Source organism: Delphinus delphis, chromosome 21 (assembly GCF_949987515.2).
Source record: "Delphinus delphis chromosome 21, mDelDel1.2, whole genome shotgun sequence".
Taxonomy (NCBI): domain Eukaryota; kingdom Metazoa; phylum Chordata; class Mammalia; order Artiodactyla; family Delphinidae; genus Delphinus; species Delphinus delphis.
Window position 1 is genome coordinate 17189167 of NC_082703.1, and position 22925 is coordinate 17212091.

At 35.6% G+C, this 22925-nt stretch overlaps 1 protein-coding gene across 1 annotated transcript in view; it reads right to left on the reverse strand.

Moving 5' to 3' along the window:
- Positions 1 to 5927: 5927 nt before the first annotated feature.
- The window catches only part of MSR1 (macrophage scavenger receptor 1), a 65794-nt gene continuing 48796 nt past the window's right edge, over positions 5928 to 22925 (reverse strand). The window contains exons 9-10 of the mRNA XM_060001374.1: positions 15976 to 16164; positions 5928 to 6137 (exon numbers count right to left, since the gene is read on the reverse strand). Of these exons, the coding sequence (XP_059857357.1) occupies positions 6004 to 6137; positions 15976 to 16164 (323 nt within the window). The 3' untranslated portion in view covers positions 5928 to 6003. The remainder of the gene's footprint in view (positions 6138 to 15975; positions 16165 to 22925) is intronic.

Sequence of the window (22925 nt, forward strand, 5' to 3'; positions counted from 1 at the left end):
CGTCCTGAGTTTTAGGTAAATCGCATACAATTACTCCCATTTATGTACTAAAGTTTGAGAATTTAGAGGTTAAATGACTTCCCTAAAGAACGTACAGCCAGCAGGAAGCAGAGCCAGGAGAGAAAGACTGGTTTTCCCTTCTAGCCCAGTACACTGACCGTATCACAGGGCTTCCTAATAAACAGTAGCCTTTTCATGAAACGACGAAAATGAAATGCCTTGTTGGTGGAGAAAACACTTAGTAAATTACAACGAACTGCTTAAGTTTTTCACCCCTATGAGAAACGCATAATCCACAGAGAACGTTATGCATTTGTGCTTCATCTTAACGTCATATGTTTTCTCAGTGTTAAGGATTAAAAGACAATATACGGTAATTCTATTTAAAAATGAAACATACAACAAATGGCGTTCTAGCGTAGGAAATGTTTGTTCTGTTGTCACACTGTGAACCTAAGTTTATGGGTGCAGATTTCTTCCAATTGTAATTGGAGTCCACGGCCACTGGTGGGAAGTTTTTATATGCTAAATTTGCTCCCCTGTATTTCTTGGTTCCCTTACTACCTGCAATGTGGAGTGAAGCTCTGTCTTTAGGTAGGAAGTCAACTTTAGAATCTGAATATTAAGATAAAAATAATTGTCTAATATTACCATAGTCCCAAGAGCCTTTTTTCTCCAATTAAATTGTTACCTCATTTCTTCAGCATAAGAAGTTTAAAAATATCACAAAATGACTTACCTTCTAATTCAGAAGTTTTGGTGTATAATGAAGTGGTGATTAGTATGACTTGCTATTCCTTGGATCTCTTTTCTTCTTTCCTCCCTTCTTTTTCTTCCTTCCTTTTTCCTTCCCTCCCTTCGCTCCTACCTCCCTTCACTCCTACCGCCCTACACGCCTACTGCCCCTCCTCCCGTCCTTCCTTCCTTTTATACTGAACTCTCAGGTTATCCCTTTTACCCCATAATCACTCTGGCAGCTGACTTGAATATGAGATAATAGTTCTCTAAGTCAGCAAGCCTTGCCTTCTTGAATAGGCCCTTATTCAGAATAACAGCTGTGTTTTCACTTTATTCTGCCATTGAATCTTTATAGTAGGACAATGTTATGCCATTTAATAAAAGAAAATAAATGAGCAATTTATGTCATTAACTTTATCAGTCTTTTTAGGGAAATGATGTAAGCATGAAACATCAAAGACATTTTCTGAAACGATTCAAATGTCTTCCAGTAGGTTTGCTTGAACTGACTTGGCCCTAGGGAGGTTCTTAATGGATGATTAACAAATGTATTTCAGTCTTTGTTTTTTCTTTTCGTCCTAACCTAAAATTACTCTAGGCATGTAATTCTAAAGTTTTTCATTCAGGGAACTCCAAAGAGCTTTAGGGTTACAGTCAATTCTAGAGTTATTAAAAATAATAAAGTAATTTCCCTTTTAAAAATTCTTTGGGTGCTTGACATTTTTGTAGAAAAACCTACAGCACAACAGTTTCAAACGTTATTTAACACTTTTAAAACCTGGGCCCAGGTGTTTCAGTTTCAACGTAGTGTTGCTTTCAGAAAGCTTGTTCAACAGCCAAAGTAGTTCAAAATAATTCCATGTTTTACTTGTATGCTTTATAAACCGGAAGAGAATCTAAATTTCTTTTTTGATGTGACCATTTTTTAAAAGTCTATATTGAATTTGTTACAATATTGTTTCTGTTTTATGTTTTGGTGTTTTGGCCATGAGGCATGTGGGGTCTTAGCTCCCTGACCAGGGATCGAACGCACACCCCATGCATTGGAAGGTGAAGTCTTAACCACTGGACTGCCGGTGAAGTCCCATTGCAATGATTAAATGTCCTCTATTCTCCGGTCCCCTTTTCTGCCTAAGACCAGTCTCAAAATCCAGAGCAACTGTTCCTTTGTTCCCTTCAAGAGACTCAATCTTATGCAGTTGTGGATTGTGGCTGATGATTGAGCTTTCAAGGCAAGTGTGTTGTGTTTGTGCCTGGGCCTGGGTCTGAAGCCAGGTGGTGGCTGTTTAGGAGGGAGGATGGGTGTGAACTGGGAAAGAGAGTGAGGACAAAATGGAACCCCTATAGATGAGCTGGAACCTCCAACTTTGATGACCCAGGTGGCATGCAGGAGAAGGTAGTAAATTCATCACAGAGCTCAATGTGCACCTGGCTCAGGTGAGAGAGAAACTGCAGGAGGCTCCACGGGGAAGTTCAGGAGCTACAGGCTCTGCTGTCCTGCAAACCCAGTCAGCCATCAGCACAGCACCATCTGTGTATGCTGTGTCCATGCCTTGCTGCCCCTCAGTGACTTTCTGAGCATAAAAAGGACCATGGCTGCTGCTAAACTCTCAGTTTCCCAATCCCATGCAAAAATGTCTTTGGTGGGCCATGATAAACCAGAACAACATAGGAGAGAAAGAATCCTGGAAAGTGCAGTTCTTCCATAGCTACATCGATGCAATATAAATCCAGCAGCAGGAAGGATTTGGCCTAGTTAGTATAGGGGTTTTTGTCTGTTTGTTTTTGTTTTGTGTTTGTGTTTTAGTAAGTTGGAGGAGGAGAAAGTTGGGTAATACTACCACACCAATTATTGTTGTCATATATCACTGATTTGACACTGTTTTTTATTTTGTCTTAAAGTCTTTTTTTTTTACTATAGTATTCTTGTGAAAGAGATAGAGATTATTTATTTTTCTTCCCCTTTTATACAACTGTTGTAATTTCTGATCTGTGGAATTGCACTTAAGAAACAAAATCTATGTAGAAGGTGATTTGCCCAGTATCTCCCCTACAAGTCTATGGGAGAGTCAGAGCATTCCTGCTTAGTTGAAAAAACAATGACTTGAGAATAGGGAAACCTGGCATGACTTCTCTGTAAAAACTGGGTAATCTCTGGCAATTAATCTGTCTTACTGTGCTGCAATTGTTCTATCTGAAAAAAGGGAAAATAATAAGATAAATAAGATAATTTCTAAAATTATTAGTTTTCAATTTTAAAAAGTCTGGTTATATAACTAATACTTGTTTAGTATAAGAAATTCAAAGTTCCTAGCACAATTATCAGTGATTAGTAGAGCATCTCCTGGTTAGGAAAAAAAAAAAAAGAGCTACTTTCCTACTCCTGCTGCTTTATTTCTTATGACTTTGAGTTAATTTCTAGTGTTCTTTCATTTCAACCTGAAGGACACCTCTTTAGTTTTTCTTATAGGGCAGGTCCAGTAGTAAGAAACTACCTTAGTTTTTGTTTATGTGGGAATGTCTTACTTTCTCCTTCATTTCTGAAGACAGTTTTGCCAGATATAGAATTCTTGGTTAATGGGTTTTTCCTTTCAGCACTTTAAAACTTGTCTTCTGGCCTCATGGTTTCTAATGAGAAATTGGCTGTTAATCTTATTGAGGATCCCTTGTACGTGACAAGTTGCTACTCTCTTGCTGCTTTCAGGATTCTCTCTTTATCTTTCAACAGTCTATTATGATATATCTTGCTGTGGGTACTTTGAATCTATCCTACTTGGATATTGTTGAATTTCTTGGATATGTATATTTGGATCTTCTGTCAAATTTGAGAAGTTTTGCACGTTATTTCTTCAGATATTCTCCTTCCTCCCTCCCTCCCACCTTTCTTTCCTTCCTTCCTTCCTCCCTCCCTCCCTCCCTTCCTTTTCTCCTCCTTCTCCTTCTTCTCCTTTCTCTCTCTCTCATTCTCTGCTATTTCTGGGACTCCTATAATGCATATTTGGGCAACCTACAGGTACCTTACTTTACTTTTCTTCATGTTTTCTTCATCCTCAGACTCAATAACTTCAATTGTCCAATCTTCAAGTTAGTTAATCCTTCTTCTTTTTTTTTAAATGTACTGTTAAATTCCTCATGTGAAGTTTTCATTTTTGTAATTGTAATTTTCAGATCCAGAATTTCACTTTGGCTCTGTAAAACAATTTCTCTTTATTGATATTCTGATTTTGTTAGTACACTGTTTTCAGTTTCCTTTGTCTTTTTTTTTTTTAGCATACTTTAGTAGTTGTTTTAAAGACTTTGTCAAGTAAGCCCAACACCTAAACTTCCTCAGTGACTTTTTCTGTCAAGTTATATTGTTCCTTTCAATGGGTCATACTTCCCTGTTTCTTTATATGCCTTGTGATTTTTTTCTTTAACTGCTGTTGTTGGACACTGGACATAAGAATATTATAATGCAGTAATTGTGAAAAGCAGATTCTCCCCCTTCCCAAAAATTTGCTGGGGATTTTTCTGTTTGTTTATTTGTTTGCTGAAGGCTGTAGAGTCTATTTGTAAAGTTACTTCCCTAAACAATTTTGCAAAGACTATGTTCCTTGTTGTGGGTAGTCACTGAAGACTCTGTTCTTTAGCTTGTGTTCAGCTAGTGTTTTTGAATGTTAGGAGCTAAAACAACAAACAAACAGAACCCTACAAAAAAACCAAACATACCAAAAAAAAAAAAAAACAACAACAATAACAACAAAACCCACCTCTCCCAGCATTTGCAGATTGGCTCTATGCTGAGGCACTCCTTCAACACTTAATCACAAAAATACACCACTGGAGAAAATCACCTACATTCAACAAGTAGAAGAATGTACCACAATAAATGCATTTTCAGCAGACCATTTCCAATAGTCCCAATTCCAAGGTAACAATTTTGCCTTTGCAAGTGAGAGGGCAGGGAGTCTATAATCTGCTTACTATCTTGAGCTGAGACTTCAGGGTATGAAAAAATGCTTAAGCCCATGCTTTTGCTTATCACCATTAAAGAAAGAACAGTAGAGCCATTCTGTACTAGTACTATTTTCTAATCACGAGTTTCTCTGAGTTGGACTTAGGAAACTTGAAAATTATGTTTTTCAGGGCTGAGATTAGATTTAGTTGAATTTCAGTAGCAATCACTGGTCTTTCTGCCTGTAAACCTAGACAGCAGGGCACAATCACCGGGTTCCAGGGTGAACTTGGCACTATTTTGGCATGCTCAGGGTCATCAACCCTTTAGGGTTAAAGATGCCTCTCTCTCTCTGGTTGTAAATATTGACTCACTTCATGAAAGACTAGAGAGAAGGGTTGTTGAAACCTCCTTCTGCACTCAAGGCATTGCATGCTGTTAGTTAAAATGGAATAAGTAAATATATTTACTGTTTAAACACAGTGTCCTAAGTTGTAACAAAGTAATTACTCATATTAATTTAAAATGCATAGCAAACTGAGCTCCATGCTGAAAATGACATTTTTGATCCACTAATTAGCTGGACACATATAGCAATGGTGGGCCTGTGCCTTTTCTCATATGTCCTGCTTTCAACTAACTTTATAGTGCAGTTAAAAAAAAAAAACCTGTCAATACATGACCATGTCAAATAAACATGTTATTGTTAATGGCCATGCTATTAGCCACGTTATTAATGACCATCTCAATATATGAGCATGTAAAACATGATGAGTTTTTCATCATGGCCAAAACATATCATGAACATTGCTATCTAACAGCTAAGTTACTGCACAGAGATCTTGAGAGCTGGATAAGATTCTTCCTTTAGAAATGTATGTGGATTGGAGATTTTGCCACCTTGGCACAAAAGAAAACTTTCCAACCCTCTCATTATTCAGAAAGTAATTACATTAAAATGAACTAAATAGATTACAAAGGAGACTAAAATTGTAATCTTGTGAAGATATAAATTGTAGCCAGTGATGGGGATGTGTTTCCATTATCACTGGCATTTGTAATCTAGAAGTTTTAAACTTCAATATATTCAATACATAAGTCATTATATTAGAAAATTCCATTTGAAAACTTAGAGAAGTTAGAATGGTTCAGATATAGACATATAGTAATTATGAAGGTATTTTATATGTTTATCCACTGATTTTTAAATATTCCTTTTCCGTGGACAAAATTCTTAATCTCTTAAATATTCATTAAGCTGATTTTAATGAAGCAAAGTAATAAAAATCATTTTGCAGCAATTTCATAAATGTGAATGAAAATATGGTGCATTATGTATTGCAAGTGACCCCGGCATCTTCAGCATGTGAACAGACTCTCACACCCCATTGTCTAATTTTACACTCTTCAATAGATGATTCTCTCCCAAAACAAAATACTTCATTCAGCCATATTGGACCAGTACCTGCAAAAATCAGATACAACTGTATTAATAAGTATAGTTTAGTGGTTATGTTTGAGTGGGAAAGAGCCATTAATTTATTCACCAATTTAACAAAAAAAAATGTGTTGATCATTATCCATATACAAGTTCTGTGCTCTGTATTAAGATTCAAAAATTAACCCCCTGCCCCAGAAAATTTTAGTTTCTGTCACTGTGTAACCAACTAAAATACTAAGTAATAAGAGGTGTAACAAAGGTGCATACAGAGTTCTATGAAATCGTAGATTGAAGAACTATTGGTTTCCTCTAATGATTTAATAGTTTTATTTTTAAAAATAAGGAAGGAAATAAACTTTAATAATAATGGATACATACAATGATTTAATGATCTATATGTATCTGTACAAGGCATATCTAGAACATAAGCAATCCTGGAGTTCTTTTCTTAGGTTCCAGTGTATTTCAGTTTGCATGTGTCTGGTTTACCAGACATGTTATCTATTTTTAATTAAACCAAGAGTAATATGATCAGCAAAGGGCTTATAAAATATCCTGCAAGAACACCATAGATTATTAAGTGCAAACACAAGCAAACAACAAGAAAATGGCACAGCTAACACTTATTCTTTTTGTCCGAATTCTTCCTCAGGCACATTAGAAGGAAAAATGACCTGTCAGCATAGGCTACCTAGAAGACAATTAACTAAATGAATGTAACCACCACTTTCAAGATAAGGACATTATTTTATCAATGAATAAGAAAACAACTGTTTTTTTGAAAAGAATTCATGGCAGGAAAAGATAACTTTAAAATGAATGTTTGGAAATGTTTTTCTGATATTCTCTAAAGATTTTTTAAGTGTATCACTATAAAAGTTTGTTCTTTTATACTTAAGACATTTGGGAGCAGAACCTTTGAAAAACTTCTAAATGAATGATTTCATTGGGTTTTGTTAAACATATAATATTGCAAACCTCCTAATGAATTTTCAAGAACATTTCATGTTGTCAAGAAACTGATGATTTAGCAGCAAAATTTCAATAAACACCTTTGCAAAACTGGTGGATGGTAAGTAAATATCTTAATACTGTAAGCATAATCAACAATGCATTTTTTCCATTTGAATCAATATGTTAAAAGGTTCTCTTTCAGTCACAAGAGCTATATAAAGCATATTTGGAAATGTCTTCAAGACTTAGAAACATACCTTTGTGTAGTTCTAAAAGTTAAATGAACACTTGTTTTTCACAGAGGCATAAATAATGGCACATATAATTACATTACTCTTAACTGATTTTTCAAATATTATGTCAGTTCAAGAAATAAAAATTAACAACATGTGCATGGTTAATAATGTGCATAATTGTATAGCAGTATGTGCCTATAATATATGAATAAATTTCCAAGATATTGGAAATTTTGTAATCACAATGTGGATAACATTTGACTGAACCCTAAAAAATGGAGGTTTTCTGCGTATGGAAAAGAAGTCATTCCATAGAGTGGGGGCAGCATGAAAATGCTTGATGTATTAGAACAGTTAATGGTCTCCTGGCATCTAAAACACAAAGTATATTAATGAGGGGAGGAGGACTCTTTGGGAAGGTTGGATAGAGAGCTGGGACCATGCTATAAACATTTTTGAATTTTATGTTGTGAGTCACCAAAAGAAATATCATCAAACTATATTTTAGAATTGTATGTTTGGCAGAAATGTGGAAGCTGGATTGAAGAAGAAAAAATCTATAATCTAAAAGAACAGTTAATAGGATGTTTATATAGATATTTTCTGTGAAGACATGTTTTTATTTACCCTTAGAACTAGGAAATTTTGATTTCCACATAGAAAATAAATAGGTTCATTCACTTAGTTTTTGAATAATTTGTACCTTCACCAGAAATATCCAAATACAAGACAAGTTATATTTAGGTTTACATTATCAAGGTAACTGGAAATATTGTAGTTTTCATTTCATATAATAGTAATTAAATCAATAGAATCCAAACAATGTTTCTATTAGACAAGCAAAGGTTTTCCTGGGCTGACCAATTATAAGAGTAGTAACTTGGACAGCTCAAGTGTTTTCTGAAATGTTTTTATAAGAGTATTAAGACTTTTCAACTTGAAATTTTAAGGCAGATAAAAAGGAAAAGATTAGGAGAATATGATCTCAAAGTCAGAAACATTGCCAGGAATACTTTCTGGTTTCCAAATTGCTCTTACTAGGCATATCATGGTCCCTTTTCTGTTTGTGTTTGTATGTATGAGCATGTTTGTGAATGTGTGTTTATTTTAAATATATAAAGTCTATCTGAACTTTTTGGAAGTTGCTCCAAAGGGCTATTCAAAAAACATAGGCAAGGACTTCCCTGGTGACTCCGTGGTTAAGAATCCACCTGCCAATGCAGGAGACATGGGTTTGAGCCCTGGTCCGGGAAAATCCCACATGCTGCGGAGCAACTAAGCCTGTGTGCCACACCTACGGACTCTGCACTCTAGAGCCCATGAATCACAACTACTGAGCCCATGTGCCACAACTACTTTAGCCTGCATGCCTAGAGCCTGTGCTCCACAACAAGAGAAGCCACCGCAGTGAGAAGCCTGTGTACCACAATGAAGAGCAGTCCCCACTCACCACAACTAGAGAAAGCCTGTGCACAGCAATGAAGACCCAACACAGCTAAATAAATAAATAAGTAAGTAAAACCTTCATAAAAAAACATAGGCAAACAATAACAATTGCACAAATAATAAAACTACTTCCATTTTAACATGTAAAGGAACCAAAACAGTGGGACATTTATGTATTACATTTATTGCATTTATGAACATTTATAAATTGTATAAATAAACATAAATAAAACTTTTGGTGAAAGCCATGGTTCTGTTGTGTTTGGGAGCATGAGAACAGTATGGTTCCATGGTTTCTGTACCCAGGGGACAGTGATGCTTTCACTCTACATTTTGTAGATCTAGTCACCAGATTTATGTCTCAGCAGTGCAGAATTTTTACAATCCAGGAAAAGAGAATTAATGGTGACAATCCTCTCAATGTCTGAAGTATCCAGAGGGCATCCCCATAGGGGAAGCACAAGATAGATATTATTCAGTCAATGTGCTGACATGTGAGCACAAGTTTTTAGAAACCATAGTAGAGGAAACCATGAATATTAGAATACCAAAGCTGTAGTAATAACAATGAACATTTAAGCCCACTTTTTTAAGAATTTACTGGGCAGAAAATATTCAAAGTACTTTTGAGTTGTTATCTCACTGACTTCTCAAACAACCTTAAAAAGTTAATAAATGCTATTATAATGTCGTTTTACTGTTGAGGAAAGTGAAAATCAGAGAGAAAAAGTAACTCCACCCAAGGTCACATAGCTAATGCCTAATGGAGCTAGTATTCCCACCCTGGGTCTGCCTAATGTCAGTGCCTTTAATCAAAGATTTACTGCAATCCCCTGCGTTATTAGATTTGGTCATTTAACAAATCTCTTTTGAGTGCCTATGTGAGTGAACAAAAATCAGAATCCATTCTCTCTTGGACTGACCTTCTAGTGAAGGCTTCTGTTTTAGGTAAATGCAGCAACTGAGGTCACATGTGTAATTAGTGGCAAAGCTGATTCTTGTATTTAGAACCCCTAACTCATATTTCAGTGCTTTTCTCACTAAGAACATATGGATGTGATAAACATATTGTATTATTCAGTAACTCTGGTCTTATGCTATGTGGAAAAGATTCAGACACAGTGAACATGCTAGGTCTTTTCACATATAATTTTAAAAATTTACTTCTAATAACTTTGTAAAATATTGGCAATTATTTCCATTTCACAGGTAAATAAACTGAGACTCAGAAAGGATGCATGACTTTCTCAAAACAACAGAGAGAATAGAGCCAAGCAACAGAACATGATGATATTTAAAACTTAGAGCTATTCATTGACTACAAAGAAGCCCAGATAGTTATAAAAATAATTTTCAAGGATTCGCTGTTTTATTTTTATATTAGTATATTTGGGACTATCAAGCCTAAGGAAAAAAATTATTTAATACTCATGTCCCATCTCCTTCCAAATTGTTTTCTGCATTAAAAATTAATGCCAAGGTAGCATAAAATGCCTAAAATTTAATCTTCATGTGCACCTCAAAGATTAAAAAGGAGATCTGTTTTTATTTCTTTAGGTAATAACTGTTACTCAAGGATATTTTTTCTTGCTGCTGTCATTGTTATTTTTTGCCTCTGAGTTATCGTTTCTACTAGTGGAAACCTATGCAAAATCGATGTATATATTTTAGAAATGTTTTTATTCTCTAGTCCTGTTTATCATCTATTTATCTATCTACCTAACCATCTACATATCTACAATTCCCTTTACAATTCGAAGGCTGCATAAGGAAGACAGATTGACCAATTTTGTGTTTCCAAAAGCAGACAACAATAACCGTGTTGTCCATGGCTTCTGGAATTTTATGAGCTTGGTTTGTGATGCTTAAGAGTATGCTTGACAGCTGATACCATTTCCTCTTAATCTCTCTTTTAAAAATACAAATATTGATATTTCTTTGAGGGATTTGAGTTTCCTTAATCTTCGGTAACACTGCTTTTATTTAAAAAAGTAATCATATTTCAAACATCAGCCAGATATACAGTGACACGATGAGATTTGAGATTAGCTCCTGAATGGATAAGTCGGGAAGCAAAAATCACTAATGGTTAAAGTCTCTGAATGAATTTTAATTACATCCAGTCAAGCCTGGGTGACATGCATTTATATCACTTTAAGACTTCTAGTTGGGAAGTGCTTTGTCAACAGTTTCTTCTTTGAGAAAAGCATTCTGGGCTTTTGTTTTTGGATCAATGTTAAAAATGAAATGGGGGGGGCTTCCCTGGTGGCGCAGTGGGTCAGAGTCCGCCTGCCGATGCAGGGGACACGGGTTGGTGCCCTGGTCCGGGAAGATCCCACATGCCGCGGAGCGGCTGGGCCTGTGAGCCATGGCCGCTGAGCCTGCGCATCCGGAGCCTGTGCTCCGCAACAGGAGAGGCCACAACAGTGAGAGGCCCACGTACCGCAAAAAAAAGAAAAAAGAAAAAAAAAATGAAATGGGAATCAGAATAGAGAATGGGTAAACTTACACTATAGTTCTGGATTCTAGTTTTGTGGTTCTGGAGAAGCCACTCATTTTCCCTGTTTTATTATATATGCAGAATAGAGAGGTGGGGGGTCGAAAGAGCTCTAAGATTTCATTTCCCTTTAAAATTCTGTGATCCTAAGATTCTGAAGAAGCAAACTCTTTAGAAATGAAGTTTTTAAGGTTAAAGAACTTAGGACAGTCTGCCTAGTGAAGAGACAGGGTGAGGGATGGATGTTGAGTGCTCTCCCCACGACTGCCACAATAGCTATGTGAACGGGGCATGTTTTGTGACAGTTCTGTCAGCTTTACTTAATTTTACATGAAAAGTGGGGCTGTAATATCTATTTCTCACAGGCACCGTAAGCACTGAATGAGATCATGTAGTAAACACCTGATAAACAGTATTATTCCATACTTAGTATTTATTGCCTTTGTTACTGTAAGTAACAGAACAGACATGTTAAGAACCCTATTATAATGGCTCTATATCAGGTTCCATAATACCCAACAACTAAACATTTACGTTTCAAAACTTTCAGTGCGCAGGGAGCAGTACATAAGAATTAGAGTTCTGACCTATTGATATATTTTATTCATCTTTGAGACTGCTTTTACTTCCAATCACTAATGGATAGTTCAGAGATGCAGAGTTATATTCTTGATCTCCTTCAGTTTATTCTTGTAATTTTTTAAAAATTCCACTCAGAAAATTGATTATGGAATGTGAAGGGGGTAATGAATAAAAGATAGCATTTATGTTTAGAATTTTCTTTTGTTTCTGCTTTTAAGTTCAGAGCTTCAGCACCAACTCCTTTAAATTTAGGAGAAGATGAGATAGCTGCTCCAGATCGAGCTCTTACTTCCTGCATCAGCTGACAGGCTCAGATATGCCTGGAACAAACTCCCGGACTACCACTGTCCTCTGACAAAGCTCATCCAAGTTTGCTACAGGGAGACCACCAGGATGAGAGATTGGAAAGCTTGCATAGGGAGAGAAAAGCCTCCCTCCCCCTTCCCTGCCCCGTGCAATGGCAAGCACCAGAAGCTTCTCAGTGCTTCCTTAATTTAACCATTTTGTCTACACAGGAAAAAGAAAGACCATTCCACTTTATGCAAATGGTGCAACCAGATGAAAGAACCCATTTAAAGGAGTGTGCTTTAAGCTTTGTTCCTATAAATCATTTTCTTTGTAACTGCAAAACTCATTGTTCTTAAAGCTAATAAGGATTATCTCTGGTAAGCCAGGTTTGCTATTTTAAAATGAGAAGAAAGAAGAAAGAAAAAAAAAGGAGAGGGGGAAACTGTGTCCAGAAAATTGTATTCTTTCCTTAATGGGAGGAGAGATACAAAGGAGATAAATTTAAACTTTTATCTTCTTGTTTCAATTTTGATAATAATGCAAAATACAGTATTAATCTGATTCTTCTTACTTTCCTATAAGAATGACACATAATTAAAACTCTAGTGCATTCCTCCTCCTCTCTCTACCCCTCCACTCATATTTCTAAGTTTCCTTTCCAGTCTCTGTTCTGCATTCAAAATTACTTTTTCTTTTCCTCCTGAGTAAAACTGCAAATTTAAGGTGGAGGAGTGGAAAAAGGAGGCGTTGAAACAGCTTTACATGAAAAGGTGGTTTACCATGACTAATCCAACATCAGTTTACGATGCAAGCCTGTTTCTTAAAATACAATGTACAATGAAGCAGATCATGAAATTTATTTTTTAGATTCTTTTTCTCCAGAACAAATCACCTCAGTTCTATTCTTTCTCCCAGCTCATCTTGCTTTATTATTTTAAAATTCTCATCATCATTCTTCAATTGTGGGGGACTGAATATGCAGAGAGCTGAAACAGAGCTGGATGTGTGTGGAGCAGAGTGGGAAGATTAGAAGAGAAGGTTACACAGAATGCTTCTTAAATCACACCTCTGTACTGTGGGAAAAACCACATTCAAGTTTACCACCCTTGGAACATCGTGAGTATCGCTCTACAGTATAACATGGATCTGACTTTTCTACCATTCAACAAGGATTGCAAATAAACTTGTAATTATACAGTTGGCAGTGCTGCTACCAGTGATCTCTGTCACTCTTGAGCAATGCTATGAGTCCGGCTTCGTAATGGGCACTTTCTATACGCAGCTCATTTCAGATTAAAATAAATCTGCTGGGTTGTTACTATTATTCTCATTTTATTGGAAAGGAAACTGAAAGTCTGAGATGTATCAGAGCTAAGGTTTCAACTCCTATCTCCTTAGTTTATATTATAAAACTTTTAGTCTTTCCAGTTCAGTTTGGTAGGTATTTGAGAATGTGAGAGGAACAACAAAATTCTGATATATCTCATTGTTTTATTATAATAAAACTCTAGTTTAATGTATAGGGTCACCATGAATACAAAGCCTCACTGAAAATGGATGCTCAGCTTAGAGAAATAGTCGGTTACCTGAAGAAAACTGGAGAGAATCGTCTCCATATAGCCAAATGACTCATTTCACAGGAGACTAAACTCTATTGTTTCTTATATAAATAATGAACTTTCTTCTTTTTGGCCAGTACTTCAGAATATGTATTTTATTCCTTTCTTACCAGTGCTTTAGACTAGAAATCCCTAGAGGTATAAGCAAGAATGAATAAAAGCTGTGGGGAAAAGAATATTTTACTTGTGAGACTAGGCCTGCAAGTTAATGGAATCTTAAGATAATAGTCTCCAATTGTGTGTTTACCATCTAGGTTTAGAACCTCAATTGAAGAACAGCTTTGAAATCTATGGCAAGGCTTCATATTCGAAAAAGAACAGAGCTGGCGTATAACGTCTTATTCACTTTCCCACCACAGATTGTATTTGAAATGTTTCATACAATTATGTATTTTAAATAAATGGCCTTTCATGCTATGGATCTTAGTTACCATAGAAATGGATTTTTTCCTCACAGAACATTGTAGAAATCCAGATTGGCAGCTTAGTCTTCCTAAACAATTCACTGATTCATTTGATTTTCTAGTGACTAAGAGTTAGGGATTTTTTTCTTTTCCCCTTCTGTGGGGAAAAAAAAAATCCAGCTTATTGCTGTTTAAAACAATTCATTTAGGAGGTAAATTTTACAGGTGCAAAGATGATTTTGGTCTGACACTTTTCAAGATGGGGAAGAAGTTCTGAAAGTGTAGTAGAAATGGAAAATTTGGAAATTCCAAAGATCTATTGGATGATGGCAAATTATGGATATTTTCTATTTCCTTTGTTTCTTCTATTCAAAACTCTAAGGCACAAAGTAAAAACTGACAGCACAGCCGGAGGCTTGAACCTGGTGCAGAAACTTTCAACATCTCTCTTCCGTCTTGTGCTTAGCCTCTTTATGAAATTAAATCAAGTTTCTGGTCTCTAAAGACTTTAGAACCTGGATCCCTGCTAAAATTCACCTCTTAAATTTGATAAAATGAATTCTTTTCGTAAAGGAATAAAGGATATAATTGTGATCTTATTATTATCTTATCTTATTATTAATACTATTTACGTGTTTAGCACAATGCCTGACACATAGTTATTACTCAATAAACTGTAGCATAATAGTACTTAACAATCTATTTTATGAATTTAAGAAGTCTATTTTATCTTGTTTAGTCTTTTGACCTGATAATTTGACATACTCCACTATGTTATCATCATACACAAGATTATCTGGTAATACTGCTGTTTTATCTCTATTATTTTGCATACAATTTCCTATTGCCCATATCTATCTAGGAGAATAACACAAAATCAAGATGGTCAAATCTTTTTTTTTTTTTTCTTGGTCAACATGAACTTCAGAGATACCAATTATCTATCACATATGGACAGTAGAATAAATAAAGAGGAAATATTGACTATAAAATTCTAGTTTACCTACATATGGCTATTTTTTTCTAATCTGTCCTTCAGAATTGAAGCACTTATATATGTTTAATTATACATAAAACCTATTATTAGGTGCCAATTTAGAAAAAAAAATGAGGTAATAAAAATATCATGGGTAAACATTCAAACATTTTGTCCCCAGCAAATTTTCTTCCTAGCTCTTTCAATACATTCACAGAACAAGTTACTGAGTCATCCAGATGAAAATATGCAGATATACATGCAGCAAAAACATTATTCAATTCGACCTCAAATAGAGGGGAAAGTAACCTTTCTCTTCCCTTATTTCTCATCAAGTTCCTTAAAGGAGAAGTCACAATTAGTAGGCGTAGAGAACCCGTAAAATCACCTCTTTCTCTTTCAGGGTTTTTCACCGTCCTTTCAGAATAGAGGTGCTCCATCATGGACTAAGCTTTGGGAAGTAAATGCAGAAGCTGGTACCCACCACCCACCCTCCAGTTCCACAGAAGAGAGAATGGGGGAGCACGTGGACTTGCCCAGCTGCCCGCAAGACCCAGATATGTAAATGAGTTTCCCAGGAAGTCATGCCTTGTCTATATAATTCACTGGTTCCTGTTCATCTGCTTTACCAGTAATTTTCCATATTTTCCTCTATTGTCCAACTAACTGATTGAGTCTAAACGAAATTTAGACATTAAATGTTGTCTGAGAGCATCTTTTTTTTTAATCTCTATCTTTTCATTTCTACTTTCTAGGAAAGGCCTTAAAAAAAGAATCCTGCTTCCTATTCTACATGCTCCTGTCTCTACTTGATTGTATGTACTGGAGAATGCCTACATTTCATTAAAAAAAAAAATTACCTTGTCCAAAATAAGCTCCCTTATGCACATTTCGAGCACCTTGGTATCCCAAACTCCTACAGATGACCTGTCCTCCACGCAATTCCCAGCGGTCGTCACAAACTGTACCCCACTGGCCATCATGGAAAATTTCCACTCTGCCTTCGTGAGGGCCGCTACCACCAACCAGTCGAACTGTCTTAGACGGTGCTGTCACAGAAACAAGCAGAGCTTAATTTTACATATATGTACATATTGCTTTATGCTTTAAAAAAAAAAAAAGCATTTGAGCACATTTTTCCAGCAAGTTCAATTATTGGAATAAATATTAAACTTTCTAGCACCACCTATTGGTAAAGAGTTTAACTGCAAACATTGTACATATTGGTCAGATCTGAAGAGTAAATCTACTCTTGCTTTTTTATAAGTTACATCTATGAAAACACTGCAATGATTTTGTTCCAGTGACTTTAAAATTTTACAGCTACAAGTCTGTGAATGTTATAGAGATTTTTCATACTATTTTTAAAAATTTTAACAAAGTGATTGCTTTCTTGACGCACTAACACACAAACTGGAACATACATCCAGTGACTTTCCGTGATACAGGAGGTTGAGGAGAAGATATTTTATAATATCATAAACATAAAAATAGACCAAACGTCCTGTTCTTTACCAAGAAAAACAAGGTAACTATAATGACAAAATCAATTCAGAAATAGCAAAGATATTCCTTGATATAAGCCCCCTGGATTTTGTCCCAAAGTGTTTTTCTTGTTTTGAAAAAGGATTAATGAGATAGAAATCAGACAAGTTTCGTTTATTTTGAGAAATCGCTAAATCAGTAAACTTTGGGAAGAAATATACCATGTTTACAACAAAGTAACTTTGTTCTGCAATGCCTATGTAATCAAAATTGCCATATATACAGTAAACTTTTATAAAACTTTGATCATGTGCAGTGATTTACATAAATATGAAATGTCTCTTTCCCATTTTTAAAACCAACATACACATTTTGAACCTAAGAACAGATAAAGTGTGTAAATAGTATCACAAAAATTTTCACTTAGAGTTAGAAAATTTCTTTAAACAGCCTGAACTATTCTAGTAAGTATTTGTTAAAAAATCATTTGGCTGAAGAACAGAAAAAGGCAAAGACAGAAAATAATTTTTAAAATTTACTTAGTGCTAAATAAAATAAAAATATTCTCTAATTAGAAAAGCCAATGAATAAACACAGTTCTATTTAAATATATCTTTTCAAATATGAGTTTGAAGAACACCATAATATAAAAAAGCAAGATGCAATTCTTACAACAAAAATATCTCTGTAATGTGAAAATGGAGTTTTAGTGTATGGGTTTTCAGAACTCAGTTAACTAAAGAAATAGTAACTTTTGTTTTCTAATTTGAGCAAATTTTGTTGAAACAGTAATCCAACAATATGTAAACAAAATAAACAATTTCCTACGAGCCTGACTGAGCCACTCAGAAACATGAAAAGCAAACATTAACATGTAGTATTACAATTATAATTACTTTCTTGATTCATCCAAAATATAATTCAGTGCTAAATACTGAATTAATGTAATAATGTCCAGGTGCATAAGCCCTTCCTCACTTAATAAACATGAGTTACAAACATTAAAAACATTTTTAGAAAGGAAAATAATTTGCTATTGCAGTATTCAAACTTCCAATTACTAAGTAAAATACCTGGGTGACCCAATCATTCACTGTAAATGCCTAAGAAAATAGGAAATAATAATCCAGGAATAGATTGTGTAGTTTTAAAACATTACAGTCATGTAATAGTAACTAGTGCCACTCCCAATTATTTTACATAAGTCAAAAATAAATCTCCCTGTGCTATGCTGCCACTTCCCATCAGCCAACTATTTGACATTCGGTAGTGTATATGTGTGGATGCTACTCTCACTTTGCCCCAGCTTCGCCCTCCCACCCCCTATCCTCAAGTCCATTTTCTATGCCTACCCCTTTATTCCTGTCCTGCCCCTAGGTTCTTCAGAACCATTTTTTTTTTTTAGATTCCATATATATGCGTTAGCATACAGTATTTTTCTCTTTCTGACTTACTTTACTCTGTATGACAGACTGTAGGTCCATCCACCTCACTACAAATAACTCAATTTCGTTTCTTTTTATGGCTGAGTAATATTCCCTTGTATATATGTGCCACATCTTCTTTATGCATTCATCTGTTGATGGACATTTAGGTTGGTTCCATGTCCTGGCTATTGTAAATAGAGGACACAACCTTTAAAAGAATGACATAGCCATAGGACATGACATAAACTGGTTAGAACCAACTAGGTCTGAGATGGGGACGAGACTTCCACTGGACCTTGAGGTTCTGTATATGCTCACTGTAACACATCAGCATGCTAAATGACACACCCACAGGCTCCATGGCAGTTCCAAGGCTGACCATAAAAGGTCAACAAGTAGGTGGGGCCCAGTTCCTGGAAATCCCCACCCCTTCCCCAAAATAGCTGGAATACTCCTCCCACTCATTAGCCTAAGAAATTACACCCCCCCCCCAATAAAAACTGACCCTGTACCCTGGTGCCTTTCTCACCTTCTGAGATGGCCCACACTCTGTCTGTGGAGTGCATTTCTCTCTAAATAAATCCACTTCTTACCTATCACTTGGTCTCTCAGTGAATTCTTTCTGTGATGAGACATCAAGAACCTGAGCTTCATTAAGTTCTGAGACCAGGTGTGTGGTATCAGTTAAAAGACTGTGGGTTCAAGTCCCAATCTGAGATACACGGTTTAAGTTAGTCACCTGGAACAGCTGAATCATCACTTGAATCTGCTCAGGATTCTCTCTCCAAATTTTATCCAAGAGCCTCTCTGTTAAGCTGCTTCATTCTTTCCTTTGATTGCAAGCTGGCCATCTTTGTTCCCCAGTGAACACGTCTATTAACAAGTCCTACATTTATATTTTACAGTCTCTTTCTCGGAGACAGTTCTAAAATATCCAAGGAAGTCCTCCTATGACCTAGTTTGGGCGAGATGCCCATCTATGGACTAAACAGCTTGGGCCAAAGACAGGGTCAGTTACATTCACATGCCATTCCTGGAATGGGGGGAGGGGAGAGGCATTTCCCTGTTGAAGGTGAGTTTTGAGCAAAGACAGTAAGCCCGGTTCATCAGACATTTTAATAATCTTCGTGTATTTATGAATATTCATTATGCTATATGTTTAGCCTGGTGTTCTTTTAATATCCCTGACTGTAGAGTATAACTGAAATTAAAAATCCACGAGTTAGATAATCTGGATTTTACTTATTCCTCTGACACTGTTTATGTGAGCTTATTAAACTATTCAATCTCTCTAGGACCAAATTTTCCAACTGTTAAAAAGAGAAAATGATATTTGCTCTTAGTTAAAGCATCTAAACACAACTTCTCTGTGGCAGGCATTTTCCTTGGTTTCAGAAATTATTTGAATAAAGCATGTATCCTGCTCTCAAGATTCAAGTATTTCTGAGGTTATTTTGAAGGTTAAATAGTTCATTCTTTAAAATGAAGTACAAATGTAAAGGTTTTACTTTTACAAGTTTTGAAAATTTTGAGGTTTACATTTTGTGGAGAAAGCATTAGAATGAATATATTATCTTGATATTAATCACCTTATTAATTTTTTAACTACTTTCCTATTTAATACTTATCCTTCTCAAAGAGGAGATCTTAACCGAGTAGGATGACATTTTACAGATAGACAAAACCTACCCTATGGTTTCAGATGTGAGTGTATTTGACCTTTGTTATTTCCAAACATGATAAACCTTGAAGAGACTCTTGGAGACCAGTAATGAGTAAACTATGGCCTTAAGCCAATCTCAGCTTGCTGTCTATTTTGTAAATAAAGTTTTGGTGGAATGCAGCCATGCCCATTAGTTTACATACTGAGTAGGGCTGCTTTCAGGCTACACAGAAGAGTTGAATAGTGTGACAGAGACCTTCTGGCATGCAAACCAAAAATATTTACTAGCTGGTCCTTTTCTGAAAAAGCTTGCCAACCCGTGATATAATTGAAAACATAAGACTAGTATGATAGAGGATTTCAGTAGGGAAAATCCTGCCGTGTGACCCCTGGAACAAATAAGGTCATGATTAATCTCTACTTACTTCTCCAGTTTAACCCTTTGAAAACCTCTCCACCCCCTCTCCTTGCTCCCTTTAGTTCAATTGTATAATTACTCACATTCCCAAATAAGCCTTGCTCTCCTTTATTTCTGGGGCTTTCGTTCCTCAATCCCCCCCACCCTTTCCTCCCCTCCCCACCACTGGCACCTCCCATTTCTTCACCCTCAGCCCCCAGTTTGGACTGGTATCCCTTCTCAGGCTCGCATAGCACTACTGCCCTGCAAGGCACCGTGAACTAGGTAATTTTCTCTCCCAGACTGAGGTCCTTCCCGTTATCTTTTCAATACCTGACCAAATATCACTTGATGAAGTCACTTGATGAAGGGTTTATGGTGTGAATGAATGAATTTTGACCTCTTCTTGATACGCCATCTCTATTACCTGAGTGGATTAAATTGGCAAATGCTTCAAATATCAAACACTGAAAGAAGTAGAATTTAGTATGTCACCAGTCTCTAGAGAGAATATAGTTTCTATGTGTAGAAGCAGTAAAGGAAATTGCGAAGGAGAGGTTGATTTAAACGTGAGTCTATTATAGGAAAAAACTATGTGGCTGTCCACGAAGAGCCCTCCAAGGTGGACCGGTCTGGTGGCAGGGTCTGATCAGAAACCTCACATATTCCAAAACCTGATTATTTGTAGGTTTAGAGGATTTATCTCTTAGTGGCAGACTAACGTTAAACAGACTCTCAGGACTAAATGTCAATTCAATTTACAACCAGAAAGGTAGTTGCCTCAAAAACGGGAATATTTTTAACTACTTGACAAGGCCATTTTCTCTCTGTGGGCAATCTGCACAAGAAGTCAAATCACAATCAGTGAATTGTTCGTTTAATTAATTTATTAATTTACAATGAGACATAGCTATGAGATTTTGCCTCTGGGTTTGGCCAGTGCTCTTTGCTTAACACATTTTTCTTTATATATGTTAATATATTCCATCAAGTTAGGTGGTTTGACATATCTCTGCTCTGATTCACTGCAGTTTAACTTTCTAAAGGAAATCTTACTCTTATTCCCTAGATTTGGAGGAAAGTGTAGAGTACTGATAATTTCTATATATTTTTAAAAGCCTGTGTGTAATATTAAAATATATAAAATATTTATTACACAAATAGCTCATTCATATTTTTATAAGATACCAGACAAAAAATAAACAATAGAGTAGATAATTTACAAAGGTTTTCTAATCTAATCTGAGAAAATAACTTCAAATATAGTGAAAGTTAACAAGTTCACTAGTTATTATTGTTTTGTTTATTGAAGGCTTATTTTTAAAGGAGGAAGTAAAACATATATTAAATATATGATATATAAATATAAATATATATTTTATATAAAATATAAAACATATATTAAATATCTCGGAATAGAGGAATAGCTAAATTAATTATAGTATACATTAGATGGATAGTTTTAGACTCATTAAACATTCCTGTCAAAAGAATCATACAGAAAATAGAGAAAAATGATAATATAAAATTTAAGTGACTATATTAACATTAATGTTTCATTTTAATATGCCAAAAAAATTGATATATAAAAAGATTAGAAGGAAGTATCCAAGCATATTGACAGTAATTTTGTACAGGGGACAGAAATTGAATATAAAATCTTTTTCTTATTTTCTGAAATTATATTATTTTTAAAACTAAGATTAATTTAATTAAAATAAGTGGTGGCCAGATAGTCACTGATGTCCTTACTGTTTTAAAGGGTCTATGATTCAAGTTAAGCTGAAATTCATAAAACTGAGGGAAAGAACAAGCTCAGAATGAGAGATATAGTATAATGTCCTTTATATAAAACACAGAAAATAATACCATCTATCATTTATGCAAACATACATATGTAGTAAATATATAAAAACACGAATAGAAAGACACATGTAAACTCCATGACAGAAGTTTAACCTGGAAAAGCAAGGGAGGCAGGTATAAATGGGGCTTCATCTGTGCTAGTTAACATGATATTTCTTAAAAGAGAAATATGTGTAGTTCGTATGGTAAAAGGACAACACCTCTAAAATGCGGGTGGTGTGTACATGACTATGTATTAGCTATTTGTTGTAAATGTTCTTCCTTCTTTTCTTTATATTTGAAATCTATTTTATTTAAAGAAGAAATCTATTTTATTTAAAGTCCCATGTTCATGGGGACACTGATGGAGCCATCTATGAGCCCAAAATAAATTATAAAAATGCTTCATATACGAGTCTTTTCTTGAAAGTTAGGAAAAACTATTATGAATCTACTATGTTTGAGACAGGAAGGGGTCAGGGCACAACCCTTAAAAGAATGACATAGCCATTGAAGACACAACAAACTGGTTAGAACAACTAGGTCCAAGATGGCGGACAAGTTGACTTCTACTAGACCTTGAGCCTCATTATACACTCATTGTAATCCATCAGCATACTAACTGACATACCCACAGGCACCATGACGGTTCTGAGGCCAACCATAAAAGGCCAAAAAGTAGGCGATGACCCAATTCCTGGAAATCTCCGCTCCGTCCCCAAAACAGTTGGAATAATCCTCCCACTCATTAGCTTATGAAATTGCCCTATAAAAACTAACCACCCATATTTTGGGGGCTCTTGCCTTCTGAGATGCCCCATACCCTGTCTATGAAGTGTGTATCTCCCTGAATAAAACTCCTTTTACTTTACTATGGCTCACTCTTGCATTCTTTCCTTCGCAAAGCCAAGAACCCACACTTGGTGGTAGTCCCACGGACTCACGCGAGACCTGGGACGTGACCATCCTCTCGTGCCCCACTTTCTTTCTTGC